Source organism: Protopterus annectens, chromosome 2.part0 (genome assembly GCF_019279795.1).
Source record: "Protopterus annectens isolate FY-2018-M chromosome 2.part0, PAN1.0, whole genome shotgun sequence".
Classification (NCBI taxonomy): domain Eukaryota; kingdom Metazoa; phylum Chordata; order Ceratodontiformes; family Protopteridae; genus Protopterus; species Protopterus annectens.
Genome location: NC_056728.1, coordinates 37,149,592 through 37,170,338, shown reverse-complemented (window position 1 = coordinate 37,170,338; position 20,747 = coordinate 37,149,592). Strand labels below are relative to the sequence as shown.

The following is a 20,747-nucleotide window of genomic DNA, read 5'->3' as shown; positions in this document are numbered from 1 at the left end:
ATAAGAATAATGATAGAAGTATCACTGATAATGCATTTTATTTTCAAAGATCAAATTTTATGCCACCCATACATCCAGTGGTACAGTTATTTTTACATAGTGCTCTCAAAGATCTACACATTTATCATAGTCAGGCCCGGATCCAACCACACAATCTCTCAAAGATTCAACTAGATCCATTAATGGAACTCAAGTCTAAAACTAATATTGTTATTACTCCAGCAGATAAGGAGGAGCCATTGTGGTTATGGATTTTGATACCTACAATAAGGATGCCCGGAGACAACTGGACAATCATATGTACTATATGCCCATGCCATTGGACCCTACCAGCACTTTTAAACATCAGATTGATGATTTCATCCAGTTGGCCATAGACGAGGAGATTATATCCAACAACACTGCCAAAAATCTTACTACAGTAGATCCCAAGAAACAATACTTATATTTGCTACCCAAAATTCACAAATCCTTATCCAATCCGCCAGGTGGACCTATTGTTTCATGTAGGGGATCACTGACAGAACCTTTGGCTGTGTTTTGACACATACCTCAAACCATTGTTGCTTTTGGTGAGATCTCATATTCGTGATACTACCGAGTTTTTGCAAATCATATCTGATGTTCATTTTGAACCCCATTGGCTTCTTTGTACATTGGATGTAGCTTCATTATATACTAATATCCCCCATTGGGCTGGTCTTTTGGCGATGGAACACTGGCTCGGTGTTGCCCAACTATATCCCCCTGGATTCAATACACTATTAGTAGTTATGACAGAACATGTACTGATCAAAAATGTTTTTTATTACCAGGACAAATGTTACTGGCAAACTAAGGGTATGGCTATGGGGGCATATGCCAATTTGTTTATGGCTTTTATAGAAGAACAGCTTATATATGATCCCCTACACAATCTTTATTTGCCAAAAATGGACATCTGGTGACGTTACTTGGATGACTGTTGGCTTGTATGGAGAGGGGATTTGGAATATTTACAGGAATTTGTGGAATACCTAAATGGGAATAAATGGGGTATTGAATTTACCTGCACACAAGATCTAAATCATATCACTTTTTTGGATGTTCTTACAACAAAAAATATTGATGGGTCTTTGGAGACACAGGTGTTCTGCAAATTTCCTGAATACAACTCCCTCCTCCAGGCCAGCAGCCATCACCTGCCACATGTCATTCGGAATATACCAAAGTCTCAATTCATGAGAATAAAATGCATTTGTTTTGATAAGGATCAACATAATCATCATAAGAGGGATATGGTCAGGAGATTTAAGGAACGTGGATACAAATCTGGAGTAATCACTATGGCATGCAGGGAGCTTAGTGGCATGGATAGACAGGAGCTGTTACAATAGAAAGATAAATCTATTTCTGAACCAGCTCCCATCAGAATGATTACTACTTATAGTCGTAACACCAATGTTTTTTGTGAGGTTGTTCAACAGAACTGGAACATCTTACAAGCAGAAGAGAAGATTAGGATGCTTATTGGGGATAAATGTTTTGGTTTCAGGAGGGCTAGGTCCTTGGCATCCCATTTTAATCATTATAAGGTGGCAGCACAGATGGTTGCCCCTCTTCAACAATCTACTTTAATGGGAGATGTCCTTCAGGGCTGTTATAGTTGTGGCCACTGTGCATATTGCAATAGGCTTAATCAGACCAAAACTTTCAGTAGTCATAATACTAGTCATGTTTATGACATAAAATTTTTTGCCAACTGCTCGTCTGATTGGGTCATTTATTTAGCCACTTGTTCATGTTCGGCCTTCTATGTGGGACAGACGTCCAGGCCCGTGAAGTTCAGGATTAGTCAACACATGAGTGACATTAAATCAAAAAGGCTTACTAATGCATTATATAAACATGTGGTTGTTCATCCTTCAGCATTATTTAGATTCACAGTTATTGACATCATCAAGGGGGACAGATCTAATAAAATTGGTTGGCACAATATACTTAATAATAAAGAAAAAAGATAGAGGGAGTTTAATTCCTCCTGGATTAAATGAGCAATTGTGAGCAGACAATGAATGTTCTTTTTACACATGGGTGTGTGCATATAAGGATTGTTTGTTTTTTTGTTTAGTTACACTGAGGAAGGCTTTTTTATGTATGCCGAATCCGGTCTGTATGTGTTAACTTTTTAATAAAAGTTACACCTTATACACCTTTGGTGCTGGCTTTTGTATTTCTGGCTTTCCAAAAAGCCATGGATGAAGCCAAGGCCATGGCAGAGGTGGTCTTGACCCTCCCTGTAACAGATTTGTTATGATGAGTATAACAAAAAGTGACAGCCTTAGACAACCATTTGGAAATGGTCTGTTTTGACATACGTTGTCCCTTCTTCTTACCTTCCCAAGATATAAACAAGTGATCTGAACACCTAAGAGAGATAATTCTATCAAGATAGTACTTGAGTTATGTGTGGACATCCAAGGTATGGAGTGTCCTTCCCCTCTCATTTTTAGACTCAGTAAAGAAAACAGGGAGATGGATAGTTTGGCTTAAAGTAAACCTGGATACCAGTTTAGGCATAAAAGAAGGATTATTTCTCAAAGAAACAATGTCCCTATGGAAAATGAGGTAGGGTTGACTTACCATAAGAACTGGAGACTCAGACATCCTTCTTGCTGATGTCAGAACAATCAGTAAAACTATTTGCCATGTTAAGAACCTCAAGTAAGCTTAATTAGTTCAAATGAAGGAAGTGTTAGCTTCTCTAACACAAAATTAAGATCCCAAGGAGGAGCCACCAGTTTACTTGGAGATCTCTTATGCAAAAACCCCTTTCAAAAACATTTTGTCGTAAGACTGCCTTGAAAAAGGAGGATCTATGGGCAGACATGCTGACATGACTGATAAGTAAACCTTGATAGAAGAATAAGAAAGGCCATAGGATAGAAGCTCACACAAATATTGTAAAATCAGGGAACAGCTAGCCCTGAATGGGAGATGGTTATATTGCTGGCACCGTCTAAAAAAACATTTCCATTTACTAGTGTATGAGGTTCTAGCAGCAGGCTTTCTTGCCTGCATTAGTATCTGCTGCACATCCTTAGAAAACAGGTGCCTAAAAGGAATTAAGACCTTATCATCCAGGCAGTCAACTGAAAATGATTGATATCAGAGTGCATCAAACACCCGTTCTTGTGTGAGTAAGTCTAGTCTGTGAGGAAGCTTGTGGTAATTGCCCCTGGCCATTTCCAAAAGAAGGGAGAACCACAGTTGCCTAGGCCAGAAGGAAGTCACCAAAATGATCCTGGGGTATTCTTTTTGACTCTTCAGAAGTACCCTGGATATTAGTTGAAAGGGTGGAAAAGCATACAGGAACACTCCTGTCCAAAGAAAAGAAAAGGCATCTCTTGGATAGAGTCCTGGAAAATAATCTTACCAGTTGATTGCGCAGTGAGGAGGCAGAAAGGTCTAATTAAGGAGCTCCCCTAAGATGGATGGAACATTGGAAGACTCCCTGATCTAGTTTCCATTTGTGAGGGCCTTCCCTCGTCCTGCACAGCTTGTCTGCTATACAGTTTTGCTGTGATGGAATATAGGATGCCTGTAGAGGGAGATTGTTCTGTGAAGCTATATCACAAGCTAACATGGCTAGGCTGTAAGGGGGTTATAGCTTGAAATAAGACAGTATGATGACCCAGAAGGTAAAACAATAAAGCATAGAACCGAAGCTGTCACAGGAAACAGAAGTTTAATCCACAAGCCACAAACAGTTCACATAAACGCCTCCAAATACACAGTACGTTTTCGTTTCTCCTACTTCATCAGTTGTGGGCTGCTTCCAAAGCTAACACCTTTTATAGAGCACATTGTTTCAATTAACAAATCAGCTTTGCTAAGCAATCAACTTGTAATTGAGAAAAAGAGAAAAAAGTGCTTTTGTGCTTTTAACCTGATGTTAACATTTTATGTTTTATATGATAAAAATTTAAAGGTGTGTATCAATACATTACTAAATCACATACTCTTATTATAAATAACCATTCACTTTTAAAACTGTGTTAAATTTTGGTAAAATGCATGAATGAATTAAAAATACTAAATAAGTAAAAAATGAAATGAAACTTTCCTTTGATGAAAGAAATACTTCTGCAAAAACTAATCCATTTAGCACCATCTAGTGGCCATACAAAGAATTTGCAAGGAACAACAAAATAACAAACCATTCCCTTTTCCTTAAAACATAACTTACATAAAGTGAGTTCTAAAAATGCCTACTTTAATATATGCTTGGTCTATAAATACATACATATGTTAAAAATTAATTTATTACTGTTTGATTAAAAAACTTATTAAAAAACATGTTATTAAAATTGCATTCAAATGAACATTAAATAAAAATTACTTAACAAAAAAGATGTTTAGTAAAAAGTATGTAGAGGGTTTATAAAGCATTTAGGACTCTTTATAAGTAAGGTTTAAGCAACTTTCTTGAAATTCCTATTAGACACATATTACAATTTGGCTGATCTTATTTTCAAAAGGGGGCTATGGAAATATTTTCGTTAAGACCAGGGGCTTTGTTTGCCTCTAGTAATAGTTGCCAGTACAGCTCCCTATATTCTATTCTTTCTTCCCACAGCCCTCCCCTTTTATCTATGTCTACTCTCTCAATAACATAAAATGTAAATTGTGCCTCCGGGCATTCCTTAGTATGCTTATATAGTGCATTTGTTTCCTTTTTTACCTGTATGTCATATATATGTTCGTATATTCTCCTTTTCAGTTTCCTTTCTGTTTTTCCAACATAAAAACCTTGGCATGTCTTACACAATGCCAGGTATACCAAGCCTTTAGAATCACAATTATTAAAGTCCCTACTTTCTAGCTTTATGTTTCTACTTTCTATAAAAACTTCATCTTTGTTTATAACATATGTGCATTGCGAACAATGACCACATTTAAATGTACCTTTCTTTATTCTCCTATTAGGATATCGGGTATCTGTATTACCTTCCAATAGTTTTTTGAGGTTATTGGAATTTTTGTATACTACTTTTAAATTACTTTTCGAAATGTTGTCCAAATCAGTGAAAGCTATGAATCTATTCCATTCATTTTCAACTATTTCTCTCACTATCCTTGAACTGGCATTGTACTCTAATACCAATGCATTACTGAAATTCTCATCCACATTTTTTGTATTTACTTCCTTCTCAGTAGCATCTATACCCAATATAGGTTTAAATTTACTCTTCCTACCTTCCATCACCTCTATCTCCGTCTTTTCTATTAACCAGTCAGGATAACTTCTATTCTTAAACATTTTTCTAAGAACATTCATTTCTTCCATAAAATCATCATCATTTGAAGTCATCCTACATGACCTAATATACTGGCCTTTAGGTTATAGCTTGGTTTACCCGTGCTTTCTGATGTACCACAGGACTGTAGTATTGTCTATAACTACTTTGAAGAGGTCCCCGGTGTCCAAAGATGATTCATAGAGTTAAGTGCCTTGATTAGGGCAAGCATCTACTAGATATTTATGTGCTTACATCTGTCTATGGTGTCCCACAACTATATACTTTTATTCCTCCTGAAACGACTCCCCAAGCAAAGTCTGAAGTGTCTGTGGTGTACTTTGGAGCAGGGGGGTTGAGAGGGAGACTTGGATTTAAGGATATCTGTTGTCTCCACAAAAAGATTTCTCTTCTGACAAACCCCAGCACTGGGATTTGAAAAGATAAAGGGAGTCGATTCTGGGACTAAAGAGATTTCTGATAGCACTATATCTTTCTCGTGGAGTTTTGCCAGGAATATCATGAGAATCACAGATAACATAAGACACAAAGTCCTGAGGTATTTCTTCACAGTGACCAATGTCTGAGTGAAGAACCTTTAGAAATAGATATACATATAGATCTATTTTTCCTATGAACTGTGTTCCCTTGAACTGAGGTGTCTAGTTAACACCACAGGAACACAGTCCTTGTGAAAGAGTCAAGAAAGACTTTTGACTGTTCTTCTGGAATCTCAACTTGTATAAGAACTCAACCAAGTGAGAGATACCTGACACTTGAAAAAAACCTCTGCAAAGATAAGCTAGTCATCTAAATATGGAAAATGTGGATACCCTGTCACCTGCAATGTGCTGTAACAGCAACAGACACTTTATGGACACTGTTGGTGCAGTGGATTGCCCAAACGGTATGCCAGAGAACTAATAATGTGATCCAAACATACAGAACCTTAAGAAACACTTGAAGTCTGGCTGAATAGAGATGTGATGCTAAGCATCTTTTAAATCTAGAGTTGCTAAGAAACTTGAATAAGGATGAAGAGGTAACAGGTTTTGAAGTGCCAGCACTTTGAACTTGAGCACTATCGCAAACAGGTTTAGGAAAGACAGATCTGGAACTGGTCTCCAATGATTTTCTTTCTTTGGCACTAAAAACATTAAATAAAAAAGGAGGACCTGGTTCTCTCACTCCCTGGGACAGCGTGTGATGAAAGTCAGGTAGAAATAAGAGTCTGCTACAGTGGTCGAGGAATTACCCCCAGGAAAGGTTGAATTTCCTCCCACTGCCGTCTGTAACCTTGATGAAACATCTTCAGAACCCATTTGACTGAAACTGTATGTTACCAAAGAGAAAAGTGGAGATTCAGACTTTCTAGAAAGGAAAAGGGACTGTCAGGGTGGGAGGGGGTTACAAGGTCCCTAAAATAGTCATTCTGACTTGTTGGACTATCTGTGGTTTTGGGGGTTCCAGAATTCTTTTGGAACCCCTTGCTATATGCTGTTTACCCACATTTTGTTGAGACAGTTTTCTTTCTTTCTTTCTTTTTTATACCAAAAGTGGATGAGGGGTTAGACAATCCTTCAGAAAATATGGAAAAGGAGGGTTAAAAAACTTAAGAGATTCCCTATATCAGCTTAACCCTCCTAACACTCTTTTTAAACACCTCTGCAACAGAGGGGACAAAAACTAAATCTCTATCCAAAGGAGAATTCAAAATCTCATTTTAACATCATCTGGGAGGTTCTGACAATCCAGCAAGGCCAACCTCCTCAATGCAGTACCAGTGGCCAAAGCCCTTGAAGAAGTAACAGCTGAATAATGTTCACACTATAAACAATGAGTAGTGCATTATACAAACAGAAGAAACTCAGTTATTTCAAGCAGATTTTTTCCCACGAGAAGAAACTGCAGACAAAACGATCCTTTATTAGTCAGAACAAACCATAACATAGGAGTCTGACAGTTTAAAATTCTGAAAATCAAAGCTGCAAAAGCATACACTTTATTCCTATATATATCAGTAACAATCTCATCCTTATTAGAAGTAGTAAGAGTGGAATTAATTGAAGGTTTTACAGCAGTAGGACTAACTAAAGCTGTGGCTGCTGGGTCAGGTTTGGGAATAGTGTGTAAAAACATAAAAGACTGAAGAACTTTATACATCCTATCTTCTTTATAGGGGCAGCTAAGTGACTATCAGGAAAACTGCAGGTGATAATCAAATACATCCCACAAAACTGACAGAACTGGATGAGCAAGTGAAGGTTCTGGAAAATCCTTCTGTAACAGCTCATAGTATTTTCTGAGGAATTGAGAAACCTCACTGTTCTCTCACTAAAAGCACTGAGGCATTTCTGGAAATAGTCCCAGAGACAGACAAACCAACACATGGAGAATCAGAAACTGAGATCAGACTCTTGAATCTTCTGGGAAAAAGAGGTATCCCTCATTCTTTTACCAGAAAATAGAAGTTATGTTCTTACCATAACGTTCCATGTTAGTTGTCTTCTTCTCGCCTTCTTCTTGCTGGATGGGTTCGGAGCCGACCTCGGCTCCGACTCGGCCACTCTAAAAGCTCGAGAGTTGGTTCCACCGGCTCGAGGCTCCCCTTATATCCCACAATGCTAGGCGAGAGTTACCTCAGATCTCGTTTGTAAGCTAACCCCAGCTTATAATAGTTACAGAATAACTCTAAACAGAGTCCACCTCTAACAACAGGGAGAAAGAAGGGTGACCTACATCCTGATTCAGGAGATATGCAAGCAGCATATGTCTAAGAAAGAGGTGGTAGAAAGAGAGGTCACAATCACAACTCCTCTAGGTCTGTCCAGGCCAGGGGGAAGGAGGGTGGGGCGCAAGAAGAAGGCGAGAAGAAGACAACTCACATGGAGCGTTATGGTAAGAACATACCTTCTATATGTTAAGTTGTCTATCTCGCTTCATTCTTGCTGGATGGGACAGCGTCCCTAGCACCTTGTCCCGGGTGGCCTAACGGAACAGACTCCTGAGAACAGTGGAACCAAAGTTAGCTCTATGCCTAGAAGCTAAATCCAACTTATAATGAGAAATGAAAGTGTGAGGAGTAGCCCAAGTAGCCGCTGCACAAATTGTGTCAATAGGCAGTCTGTCTTGGAAGGCTAAGGAAGTAGCCAAAGCTCTTGTAGAATGGGCCTTAGGTTTATTAGGCAGCTTTTGGTGTCTAATCTCATAAACAAGGGTAATCAGAGATGTAAGCCATCTAGATAATGATACCTTTGAAACTGAAAGTCCCTTTCTGCCTTCTGCATAGGAGATAAACAGTTGGTCAGATTTTCTGAATTGTTTTGTTCTATCCAAATAGTACCTTAACTGACGATGAACATCTAGCCAGTGTAATTTTTGTTCAGACCTATTGGAATATTCTGGAAAAAAGACAGGGAGGTCAATGCTTTGATTTAGATTTGACGTCGAGACTACCTTAGGCAAAAAGGACGGGTTGGTTCGTAAGGATACCCTGTCCTTATGGAACAATATATAAGGAGGTCGACAGCTGAGTGCATGAAGTTCTGAGACTCTTCTAGCTGAAGTAATAGCTACCAGAAAGAGAGTCTTCCATGATAGCAATTTTAAAGAACAGGATGCTGCAGGTTCGAAAGGGGGTAGAATCAAAGAAGTAAGAACTAAATTTAGGTCCCAAGGAGAAGGAGGATTTCTTATAGGAGGTCTGAGAAGAAAAACTCCTTTCAAAAAGGTTTTGCAAAGCTTGTGGGACATTAAGGCAGACTCAGAAATACCCACATGAAAGTTAGAGATAGCTGCCAATTGAACTTTAAGAGTAGAAGGGGATGAACCTGCATGGAAGAGTTCAGCTAGAAAATCAAGGACTATTTGGATGGAAGCAGTGAAAGGATCTATGTCCCTTCCTTGAGCCCAATATGTGAAACGTTTCCACTTACTCAAGTAAATCTTCCTAGTGGAAGATTTATGGGAAGCTATCAAAATATCTCGAACAGAGTGAGATAATTGAGGAAGCCTGGCTAAGGTTGGAACTGGAGGAACCAAGCAGTGAGGTTCAGAGAGGGAGGGCGATGTAACTGACCCGATTGATGGATCAAAAGGTCTGGAACTAGGTCCAGATGCCAAGGTCGCTCCAGTAGAAATTGATGTAGAAAGGGGAACCACACCTGTCGAGGCCAGTAAGGAGCAATGAGGATCAACGAGGCCTTCTGAGCGATAGCTTTCTGTATCACTTGAGAGATTAGTGGGAAGGGAGGAAATGCATACAGAAGTCCCCGGGGCCAAACTTGGACTAGTGCGTCTCTGCTGGGTTGGCCTGGTAAAGGGAATAGGGTGAAATAATGTCTGCACTTGCTGTTTTGGGGAGTAGCAAAAAGATCGCAGCAAGGCTGACCCCACTTGAGAAAAATCTCTCTCACAACAGAGTCTTTCAGAGACCACTCGTGAGGCATGAGGATAGCTCTGCTCAATTTGTCTGCTATTTGATTGGACTTCCCGGGGATGTGCGTTGCTATCAGAAAACGCTGAGAAGAAATCGCCCATTGCCACAATCTGAGTGCTTCTTGACACAGGGGGTAGGACCTGGTTCCGCCTTGTTTGTTGATGTACCACACTACAGACATATTGTCTGTCTGGATTGCAATCGTTCCCAAGGGGAGAGAGTCTTGAAGGGCTTGCAACGCTAAAAGCACTGCTCTCATCTCCAGAACATTTATGTGCAAGTGGCATTCGTCTGGTTGCCATGTGCCCTGGACCGTCCTGCCCTGATAATGCCCCCCCCCCACCCGATCAGGGAGGCGTCCGTTGTCAGAGTAGCAACCGGAGGGGGAGGAACAAAGGGTCTTCCCAACCAGAGCTGAGGGAAGATATCCACCACATGAGATGATTTCTGCACGCCTGCGTGATCATAATGGTGTGGGACATTGGAAGTTGCTGGTATGACCATTGTGTAAAGAGCATCCATTGAAGGATTCGCATGTGGAATCTGGCTAATGGAAGCAGAGGTATGGCAGCCGCCATAATTCCCAACACTTTCAGAACTAACCTGGCTTTGATTCTGTTGTTGTTGAAAAGGAGTGAGACCAGTCTGTGTATGTCTGTTATTCTCTGATCTGTTAGCCTCGCAGACATGTCTACTGTGTCTAGATTTGCGCCTATGTAGGTAATAGTGCGACAAGGCGACAAAACAGACTTTTCGCAATTTATTGAAATGCCTAACTTTTGACAAATGCGAAAAGTGTAATCCCTGGCCATCAGAAGGAGATGCTTGGTGGGAGCTGTGAGGAGCCAGTCGTCCAAATATGGAAACACCTGGAATCCTTGTCGTCTCAGGTGAGAAGCTACCACTGCCATGCATTTGGTAAACACCGGGGGCAGTGGTGAGACCAAAGGGCAGGGCCCTGAATTGAAAATGACTGGTTCCCAGCCTGAAGCGGAGGAATCTTCTGGAGCGTCTGTTCATTTTATGTGATAGTACGCATCCTGAAGGTCTATAGAGCACATCCAGTTTCCTTTTCCCAATAGGGAAGGATGGACTGCAGCGTGACCATCCGAAATCTTGTTTTCTTGACTGATCTGTTCAAGATACTGAGATCCAAAATTGGTCTCCAGTCCCCTGTTTTCTTTGGAACTAAAAGAACCTTGAGTAGATTCGGATCCTTGCTGGTCTGCTGGAACTGGCTGAATTGCTCTTTTGCAAGCAGTTTTGAAATTTCCAAAACCGCTAGATCCCTTTGTCTTGGTGGAACATCTGGAAGGGATTTTTTGATTGTTTGGAATGCGAAGAAAGGGGATAGAATAGCCTTGAAATGACGGACTGTACCCATTTGTCTTGAGTCAGGGATAGCCAGGCTTTTGGGTACAGTGACAACCTTCCCCAACTGCCTCGAAGGTGGGCAGTCGGGCAACACCTCAGGGATGCTGAAAGGGCTTATCAGAGAAGGCTTCTCGATTGCCCTGGTTCTGGAGCCCCCTGCCTCGAGGCGGCGTCTACCATTGTTATTCCGCCTCTGCCTCTGGCGGGGTAACGACTTTGTGCGTCAGGCGAAGTCCCTTGATTTTGTTTACGGAACCACATTTTCCCACTTTTCTGGCCTTTGGGGTAAGGCCTAGAAGGAGTAGAAAACGGACTCCGGCGGCAGAAAGAGTCTTGCCATCAGTCTCGCACCTAGTCAAGGTTTCTTTCACTTGAGGACCAAAGAGAGATGATCCATCAAACGGGGAGTTAGTGAAAGACATCTTGAAGGGGTCCGCAAAATTGCATAGCCGCATCCAGGCATGCCTACGTAAGGCCACACCTGTCCCTGCAGCCCTACTCGCTCCATCAGCCACATAAGAAAGGAGGCGCATGGAGGAGTTGGCTATAGAGTTAAGGGTAGCCAGCTGAGTGTTCATTTTATCTTGAAAACCCACAGCTGTAGGATCCTTCAACATGTCACTCGCTTCTTTAATCAAGTCCCTTTGAAGACGAGTGAAATGGCACAGGTAGTTCAGCGAACGCATAGTAAATGTCGCTGACGAAAACATCCGCTTCCCGTACCTGTCCATGGACCTAGATTCCTTGTTAGGTGGATGGACAGGTACTGAAGGATCAGCTAGTTCCTTCTTAGTGGCAGCAGCTACCACCATAGCATCCACAGAAACTCCATTTGTCAAGAACTGCTTGTCTGCTGGTGCCGTTATGAATTTGGAGGGTCTCCTGGGAGTGGGGTCCACTGAATCAGGAGCCGTCCATGCCTTTTGAGCAACCATCTGTATGAGGGGCTCAAAGGGGGGGGACACCCAGGAGGTGGAAGGGCGAGAGCCAAGCGCCTCAAGATATACAGATTCATCCTCCGAAGGGTTAAGGGCTGGCCAATTTCCCTCTGCTTCAGGATCTCTAGAATGTCTGCAAAGAGACATCTTCAGAAGGGGAACAGGGGAACCCTCGGAATCATCTAAATCTGTATCAGATGTGATTGACTCAGGTGAGTCAATGTGTTTCCTCTTACACTTCCTCTTCCGAGGGGCTCTTCTGCCAAGTCAGGAGAGGCCTCGGAAGAGGATGAGATCCCACAGGGGTTCATGAGGAGCTGGCTCTCTGCGGTCCGGGATGAGGGAGTGAGTCGACTTGACCTGAGGCACCGTGAGGGAGGCGGCGGCGCCGACTGTGGGTAGAGCCAGGCTCTAACACACTCCGCATGACTTCGAAGCACCCCTGTCAGGCAAAGCCAGAGGTCCCGCTCCGAAGCTGAGAACCCCCCTCGGCACCGACAGTGATGGCTCCGAGGCCGATGTCGGAGCCGAACTCACCAGCGCCGAAGCTCCGAGAGGAAGAGCGGGGTCGGACAAGGGTCCGATGCCACTCACCCCTCGAGCCGGCGATGGAAGTCCGGCGCCGAGATTCTTCTAAAGAAGAAATCGGAGCCGACGATGGAGCCGAAGACAACTGTATCGGCTCCGACGCTACCACAGTCTCGGTTCCGACACGACCCGGCTCCGAGCTCAACGGAGTCGGAGGAGGAATATATTGATGGACAAGGGCAGGCATCGACTGATGAGTCGGGCTCTGAAGCATCTGGGCTAGTGCCTCGGACTTAAGAAGTCGACTCACTACCCTCTGAAGGTCATGATCCGATAGCCTCGATGACCTAGAGGAATGAGATTTATGGCTCCATTCAGACAGCAGGGGAGATCCTGGAGCCGAATGAACGGAGCCAAGGGACGGTGACCTGGACCTCTTCCTCGATGTCGGTTCCGAAGATCTGGACGGAGCCGACACGGGAACCTCTATTACCTCGGCTCCAGCTGGAGCCGAGGGAACCACAGAAACTGTGGACTGAGACTCATCGGCTCCAGCCGGAGCCGATGAAGGCGGAGGTTTAGAAACCTTAGGTCTCGGCTCAGTTGCTGGAGCCGAGACCTAGAAGCCTTAGAGGGCTTCCCAGAAACAGAAAGGGAATCCTCCGGCTTAAGAAGACCCCTCAGGATCAACTTATTTTTTCTTTCCTGCAGGACCCTGGGGCTGAAGCCGTGGCATACAGCACAGGAGTCCTGCAGGTGCAAAGGCCCCAGGCAATAGACACAAGAAGTGTGACCGTCTGTCAGAGACATTTTCTGACAGCACGCATCACACTTCTTGAAGCCTGAGACCTTTGTGTCTTTAGACATCCTAAACAAAAGTGTAATCACACACACTCAACAAACACACTGATTACACTAATTTAGTTTTAAAACTCAAAAATAAACAATTAACTAAAGTTTACCAAGAGTAACACACACACACAACTAGGGGATGGAGAAAGGCCAGAAGGCCCGAGAGAGAACTTTAAAAGTTCTTTGGAAAAAAATTGGGATTTTCCGGAAAACCGGAGTAGAAAAACCCACTACACTAAGGGAAATATATATAAACTCAAAAAAAATAGGGTTTAAGTGATCTAATTTTACCAAAATTACACTTACCAACAAGCCGGTAGAAAAACCAACACCTCGATGCTGTAGCGGCAAACGAGATCTGAGGTAACTCTCGAGCCGGTGGAACCAACTCTCGAGCTTTTAGAGTGGCCGAGTCGGAGCCGAGGTCGGCCCCGAACCCATCCAGCAAGAATGAAGGCGAGATAGACAACTTAACATCTATTTTATAAAAAGGATCAGTAGCCTGAATTAAACCCCAAGCCAGACCTAGTAAATTACTCCTGTTCAAGCACATTTCAGGAGGAGTAGATTTATGTTTAGTTTTCTCTTTCTTTTTGACTGTAAAATGGGGCCAGCAATGTTATTAATGGCAGCAGCAGCTTCCCCAGGGATGGGCACAACAGTCTGACAAAACTGGAAAGCCTTTCCTGTTCCCTCTCCCATGACTGACAAGAGTAGCTGTCCCTTGCCCACTGAGGGAATCCTGACAGCTGAAGAGGATGTGGGTAAACCCCAACCTGGTCCATGGTGGCTGTAGGTACTACACCAGAAGGATCTGAAGTAAAAGATGAGAGGTCTGAAGTGTATCTAACACCCACAATGGAGTCACCCACCTGCGGCTGTGGCAAACTGGTAGCCTTCTGTGGTGACAATGGCTCTTTGCTTAACTTTTTCTTTTTGTGGCTGGAAGAAGGACCGATCATGGGATTGACAGTTTGTTCCATGGCAAGCCAAAAATGGTCCCTCTTTCCCAGAGAAAACAAGAAGTAACAGAAAAAAACACAGTAAAAACACTTCAGTACACTTTGCCAGACCTAAAAAGTAAAATATGCACAACTTCTCCACAGAAAAAATGTTTTGTTTGTTTTTTTAAATACTTTAAACAGCTTTTAAAATGACAGGAAAAAAGAGCATTCCCATTTAAAATTACAATACAGTCGCATGACAGTGCATTAAAACACAAACTAATAGCTTTAAAATAACTTTCCTTAACAGAAAAATGTTATCAAACAATTTTTTTTTTTAAATGGAAGTTTTTTTCCCCAAAGAGAACTTATCTGCCCATCAGAGAAACAGCATATGCCATCCATTGATCCTCGAAAGACACGGAGGAACAGGAACGTTCTGAAGGGCTTGGTGCCCAAACATCTTTTTAGTCATGTCAGCTTGAGCTAGCTTACAGTTTGGGTGCATATAAGTGCCTCAAAGTGTTGGAAGCTGCCTGGCTGTTACATCCTTGCAGAATATATCTTATGCAGCTTAGGTTACAGCAGCAGTGATCAATATGAAGAACATCATGTTTTTCAGAGAGTAAATTCCCTGCAGAGTACTCTGTCTGAAATACTGGGAGACCAAATAAGTGGAACACAGAATATGAATTGCATACAGGCCTTATTAAGTTTAATTCTGTTGACTGACAAAAAAGCAGTTACTATAAAATGTAGCCCAAAATATAAAACAGATGAATTTGAAGTACTAAATTTTGGACAACAGATAAAAGAACTGAAAGTGGAATCTTTAGAAAAAAATGGAGCAGATTATACAGAAATAAATGGAATTTGTGGGAAAAATAAATGCGGTATAATGTTCAGGAGGAGGAGTGAAGCTTAAGAGAAGATAGGAATCAATCAATTTATGTAATGTATAAAGAAAGACAACATGTACATAATATGTAATATATGTAAATACAGAAACATGCTAATATTTTCTTTTCTATTAATGTATGTGTGTCAATGTTTTAAGTGGTAATTTAAAAAAGATGCAGTTAATGCAGATGTGAGAGTCATACAGAAGATTTTTCTGATGCTGTTTTCTGAGGTACTCATGATGATGAATCCTGTATGATTTAAGAATGTCTGTGCTAATGGTTTTCATTTTTAAGTGATGAGAAGGCAAAAGAATGTTAGAGAAAAAAAGTGGAACATGAGCAATTGTCAGATGAACATTGCCAGGTAGCACAGATGCAGGTACATGTTATAGAAGGAACTGTACTTCTTAGCAGCACTGCACACACTGTACATCTCATACCAGTTTATGTAAAGTCTGCACCCATTTAAAAACTTTATTTTGCTTTCAAGTCTTTATTTCAAATTTAATGATTACAATATTCTAGTACTTCCTTTTAATTTTATTTATTCTTTTTTTTTTATCTTAGATCGAAAGCCAGAAGCTTTCTTTCAGAGAGAATGCTAAAGCTCGAGTTGACCATGGGGCTGAAATTGTCACCCAGTCCCCTGGCAGATCCAGCCTCACTTCTCCAAATAGACTTAGTAATGTCTCTTCATCAGGCAGTATCAATCTTCTGGAATCACCACAGCTTGCAACTCTCGCTGAAGACGTAACTGCAGCACTCGCTAAACAAGGCTTGTGAACTGTTTACTTGTAATTCCACTAAGTACCACCAACATGAATAAGAAGATATATATTGTACACTTGAGAGGCATGGTCTCTGGGAAGCGGAAAAAAAGCCTCAAGCAAACTTTGTTTAATTTTTCATTAAGCCCACTATTCTGAAATGAGTGCATAGTTAGCAGGCAAATTACGTAGCAACATAAATTTGATTACACACTGGCTTAATATGAGTGCATGCTATAAAGCCTTTCTCAAAGTAGCCATTGATCTGCTCTGTTGTGTACAGTGTAGTCTGAAGAAGCTTTTGGCTCAGAGTTCGACACCTCTGTGCAGAGATGTTATAACTCACTACTCGCTTCAGGATGTGGCTGTGGGAGGGTTTACAACAATGATTTTTTTAAAAACATGTTAATTTAAGGAATTGGATCATATATTTGGATCAGCAAATAACTCTATTTTGAAATAATTTTTTTAATAAAATGGGCAAAAAGATTTGTTAATCTACTGAAAAGCAAAAGCTGGTCAAGACACTGCCTGACTAGTCCAGCTAATTACTTAAAAACGGAATCTACAGTCTGCCAGTAGAGAAAAGGAAAGTACTTGGAAGTAACAAAAAAAAAATCCAGAATTAAAAATCAGTGATACTTCCAGTAAAGAACAGCTGTGTCTTCTTAGGGTATTAGCTAAATGTTACGTTTGTGCATACACTAAATAATCACAATGTCTTCATTTGTTTGATACAGTATTATAGACGTATCCTCTGTGACCATTTGTGATATTCTCTCATAGGATGTTTTTCAACGCAGTGTTCCTTTTTCCCCAGAAGCTGTGTCTCTTGAACCCATCATGTTAATCTTTTAGGTTATGCAAAGTAGATATTAGCAGTTTTATAGACCTCAAGAGTTTCTCCCAGTTTGAAAAAATATAATAGCAAAGGTAGCATAAAATGCTTTATTTGACAACTAGAAAAAACACACAAGCTGTAACCAGGTTTAAGCAGTTGTTCATTTCTCTGTTCATTAAATAGTTCTTTTTCTAACCACAGTTATTGTTGGGACCTAACTTACCAGAATCACAGAAAATTACTTTATCTTACTTATTTTTCTCAACACTCTTCCTTGCTGAACTGGAAAGGGTATCTAATGATAAATCATTTCTCTTTTTATGTTCATTTGCTAAAGTTGAACCACAGAGCTGGCCTTAGTATTATAAAGTGATATGCTTTATTCATTTGAATTTGCAAACAGAAGGAAACTTTTCCACTGCTTTACCACAAAAATATTCTAGTACTGTAGGGTTAATTAAAATACCCAGAATGCAGTTTGCACTGAAACCAATTCAGTTTTAGCTTCATCAGTAATGGCTGTACTAAAAGTAGTTGTTTTCATTTTTATTAGGCTGATGTACATATGCTTCTAGTCATTGTTGTTCTGTTATGCATTTTACCATAAAATAAATAAATAAATAAGTAAATAGCAAATGCTGTACCTTTAAAATCAACATCCCAGTTAGCTCTATAAAATACTAAATATACAATTTTTCATCACTTGCCACCTGTGCTCTGGTGAAAGTGACTGCACAGCACTAACCCTATTAGGTGATACAGATCATAGAATTGTAGAAACACAAGAATTACAAGGCAAGTAAGTCTAGAAACCATTATCATTTTGCCAGTACCCACCTTCAAGATGTACTTACCCCTTCAAAATGGACAAAACAGGTCAAGCCAGGAATGAATTTGCAGATGTTCATCCAATTAATCAAGGTTCGTCTGGAAAGATGCAATGGTGTCTGTTTCACCTGTAAAGGCAATTTAATCCAGAGAATTGTTATGCACTGGGTAATATTTCTAATCCTCTGACATATTTTATTTATATGCTGGTAGAGATTTAACTACTTAGTGCAAGTGTTTTTGGGGCTGTTTGCCTTGTGGAGGTCCAAAAAAATCAAGTAAGTTTGGGCCCTTAATAGCAAAGAATGTAGTACATATGTCTCCATGCATGTATCTGTATAGGGATAGGGCTTCAGTTCAATCCTGCCTTAGTAGCTAAGAGCGTTTATGCCAATAATCATTTTATAGTAAATAAAATGAAATCAAAAATAGAAAACTTCTGGGGCCTTTCTAGCTAAGTGATTTGTCTGGATAGTTACATGCTGAAGACAGCAGTGTACTATATAACTGATTTAATTAGAGCCAAGTACAGTAAGGTGAGTATTTCTTATGACCTAAATGAGATGCCTTTAGTTATCAACTGAGCATGACAGAAGGATTTTCTGACTACTGATGCTACATGGTAGTCAGAAAGAGAGAGCTGTCGATCATGGTGCCATGATCTCTGACTGCACTGTCATTTTTTGTTGGGATTCAGCTATACTGGTATAGTTAGGTTTGGAATTTGCTATAATTTTATCTATTATATTGGGATGTTCAGTAGCTGGACTTTGTCTAAAATAGCACTGTAGGGTCAGCAAGTGCTTTGTCCAGTAAGTGGAATCCATTGAACAAGAGGTACAGGCCATCTTTTGCTAAGCAAGTTAGCCTGTCTAACATCACAGCCAGGCTGACACATATTGCCGTCTCCCCAGAATGGCACCAACAACTCAGCCAGTTGTTGAAACATCATTACTGGAAAGGTAGGATTCCACTCAGGACCAGAATCTTACCTACATTCGACACATGCATAATGAGATCTAACATGACTCCCTACATCCTTCAGGGTTGAATACCACAAGTCATTCATGCTTACATGAGCCACCACTAGGTCATGTTTCATATTTACACAGTGTAAGGGACTGAAGAGCCCTTCTAACATTGTAGATCCTGGTACCATAGAAACAAGTAACTGTCATCCTAACCTTATTCAGCTCTATAATCATGGAATTTATGTGCCTGACAATGGAGTAACTAGTTGGATAGTTATCTAGTGTACCACTCCCACATGCCAAGCAGCAGGCCAGACACATGCACACTTCTCATTTTATTCCTTACCACAGCATGTTTATTATATAAAGGCACACAGTATCCCTACTGAGTCATAATGGAAATCACCTCTAATGCCACTTATAAACAATAAAAAAATGCATTAAGGAAAATGCTGTGTACTTGTGCTGCATTTGCACTGTATGAACAACTACTTCTCTCAATAGTAACTGAATAACCAAACCCTTATGCAATTTGCTATAATGAAATATAAAAAGATAAGAATAATTGCCTTTGAAATTACCAAAGCAAATGAAAATGTGAAACTATCTTTTGTTGCAGCATTTGAGCAAGTAAGGGGATGGTAAAGATTTGCTGTACTAGAAGATAGCTTTCATTGCTACATTTTTCTATGCTGTAGACAGCTAAGGTCATGTGAAGTTTGTGTTTCCCAAATGAACTGACTTGATGCTGGGATGTGAAATAAATGAGAGACTGATATACAGATGATGCCAGGTAAAGAATTTAATTATGTGAGTCATTTGATCCCGTACCATTGTCCTTTTAAGATCCTCATGAGAAGGAACAATAGGAGAAAGTAAAAAAGCAAATAACATAAAGTTTGTGTGGCTACTGAAAAATATTCAAATTCCATGCATTTAAACCAGCATTTCTCACCAGAATGGCGTAGCTATGCCATTCCTCACCAGAATGACATAGCTACAATTCTATGTTTTAGTTATAATTTATAAATATTGTACTGAAAATTAAATCCAACAAATTACTGGACCATGCCCTCCTTACTTATGAATTGACAACTTTGTGCATAGAAGCAATCTGAATTAATAAAACCTAAAATGTTGCCATTTCTGACAAAATACCATGAAACGATCATACACATGGTCTAGCATTTTTCACTGTGCACATATTGTAAAAACTTAAAACTTTTTATGACAATCAAGATCAAATCAGACACCATGCAATGGCTGAAAGGGACCCTGTTTCAATCAGGTCATGTACCTGGTTAGGTAAACAATGAAGCTATTAATTAATTAATGTCTTACTGAATAATTAAGTAATCTCTTACTGAAACAGATACTGTTAGAATCACTAATGGAGAAGTAAAAAGGAGATTGCGGGCTGCATTCCAAAACAGTTATGATGAAAGTTAGTACACAGGCAATCCAGAAAGGCAAGCCGCAAACAATAAACTTGACCACCTTGGCTGGAACTTACAAATTTATAATATAAACGATAAAATCTTTTACCATTTATATTAAACATTTTTGCATTCCAACCATGGTGAATGAGTTTGTTCTTTGCTACTTACATTGTATCTTTGTACCTTCTCGACCTTTACTCACCAGGATTACCTGTGCTTGCCATTCAGAAAGGCAGTTAGCATGCTTCCCTTTACAGAATATAGAAATGAAGAAATTTATATGTTTTCATCGGTAGTCCACATCTTCATGGATAGTCCAATTTGTAATCTTGATACTAAAAAAATATTTCTCTGCCCTGTGGACCTCAATAAAATATAGCATTACATGTACCATACTTCATTTGGCAAGTAACAACATAGATACCAACTGCTTTGCTAATAAGGGCTCTTTAACAGTAAGAAGCTGATGCACTAGAATATTAACAGTTAAAGACTGCATAGATATTTGTGATTAGTATAACACACATGTTTTAAAGATAACCACAAACAGCTGTGCAGTAGTGTTAGCCGCACCTTGCCAGTTATACAATGCAGTTTTGTGTGTGATGCCCTGTGCCTTATAAGCACCATTATAGCATCTTTGTAT

The 20,747-nt window shown here is 40.4% G+C and overlaps 1 protein-coding gene across 8 annotated transcripts in view; it reads left to right on the top strand.

Moving 5' to 3' along the window:
- MAP2 (microtubule associated protein 2) overlaps positions 1–17,061 on the top strand; it is a 1,383,589-nt gene extending 1,366,528 nt beyond the window's left edge. For all 8 annotated transcript variants that reach the window (XM_044060515.1, XM_044060520.1, XM_044060517.1 and 5 more), the window contains one exon: positions 15,823–17,061. In XM_044060515.1, coding sequence (XP_043916450.1) covers positions 15,823–16,038 — 216 coding nt within the window. In that variant the 3' untranslated portion in view covers positions 16,039–17,061. The remainder of the gene's footprint in view (positions 1–15,822) is intronic.
- Positions 17,062–20,747: the final 3,686 nt, after the last annotated feature.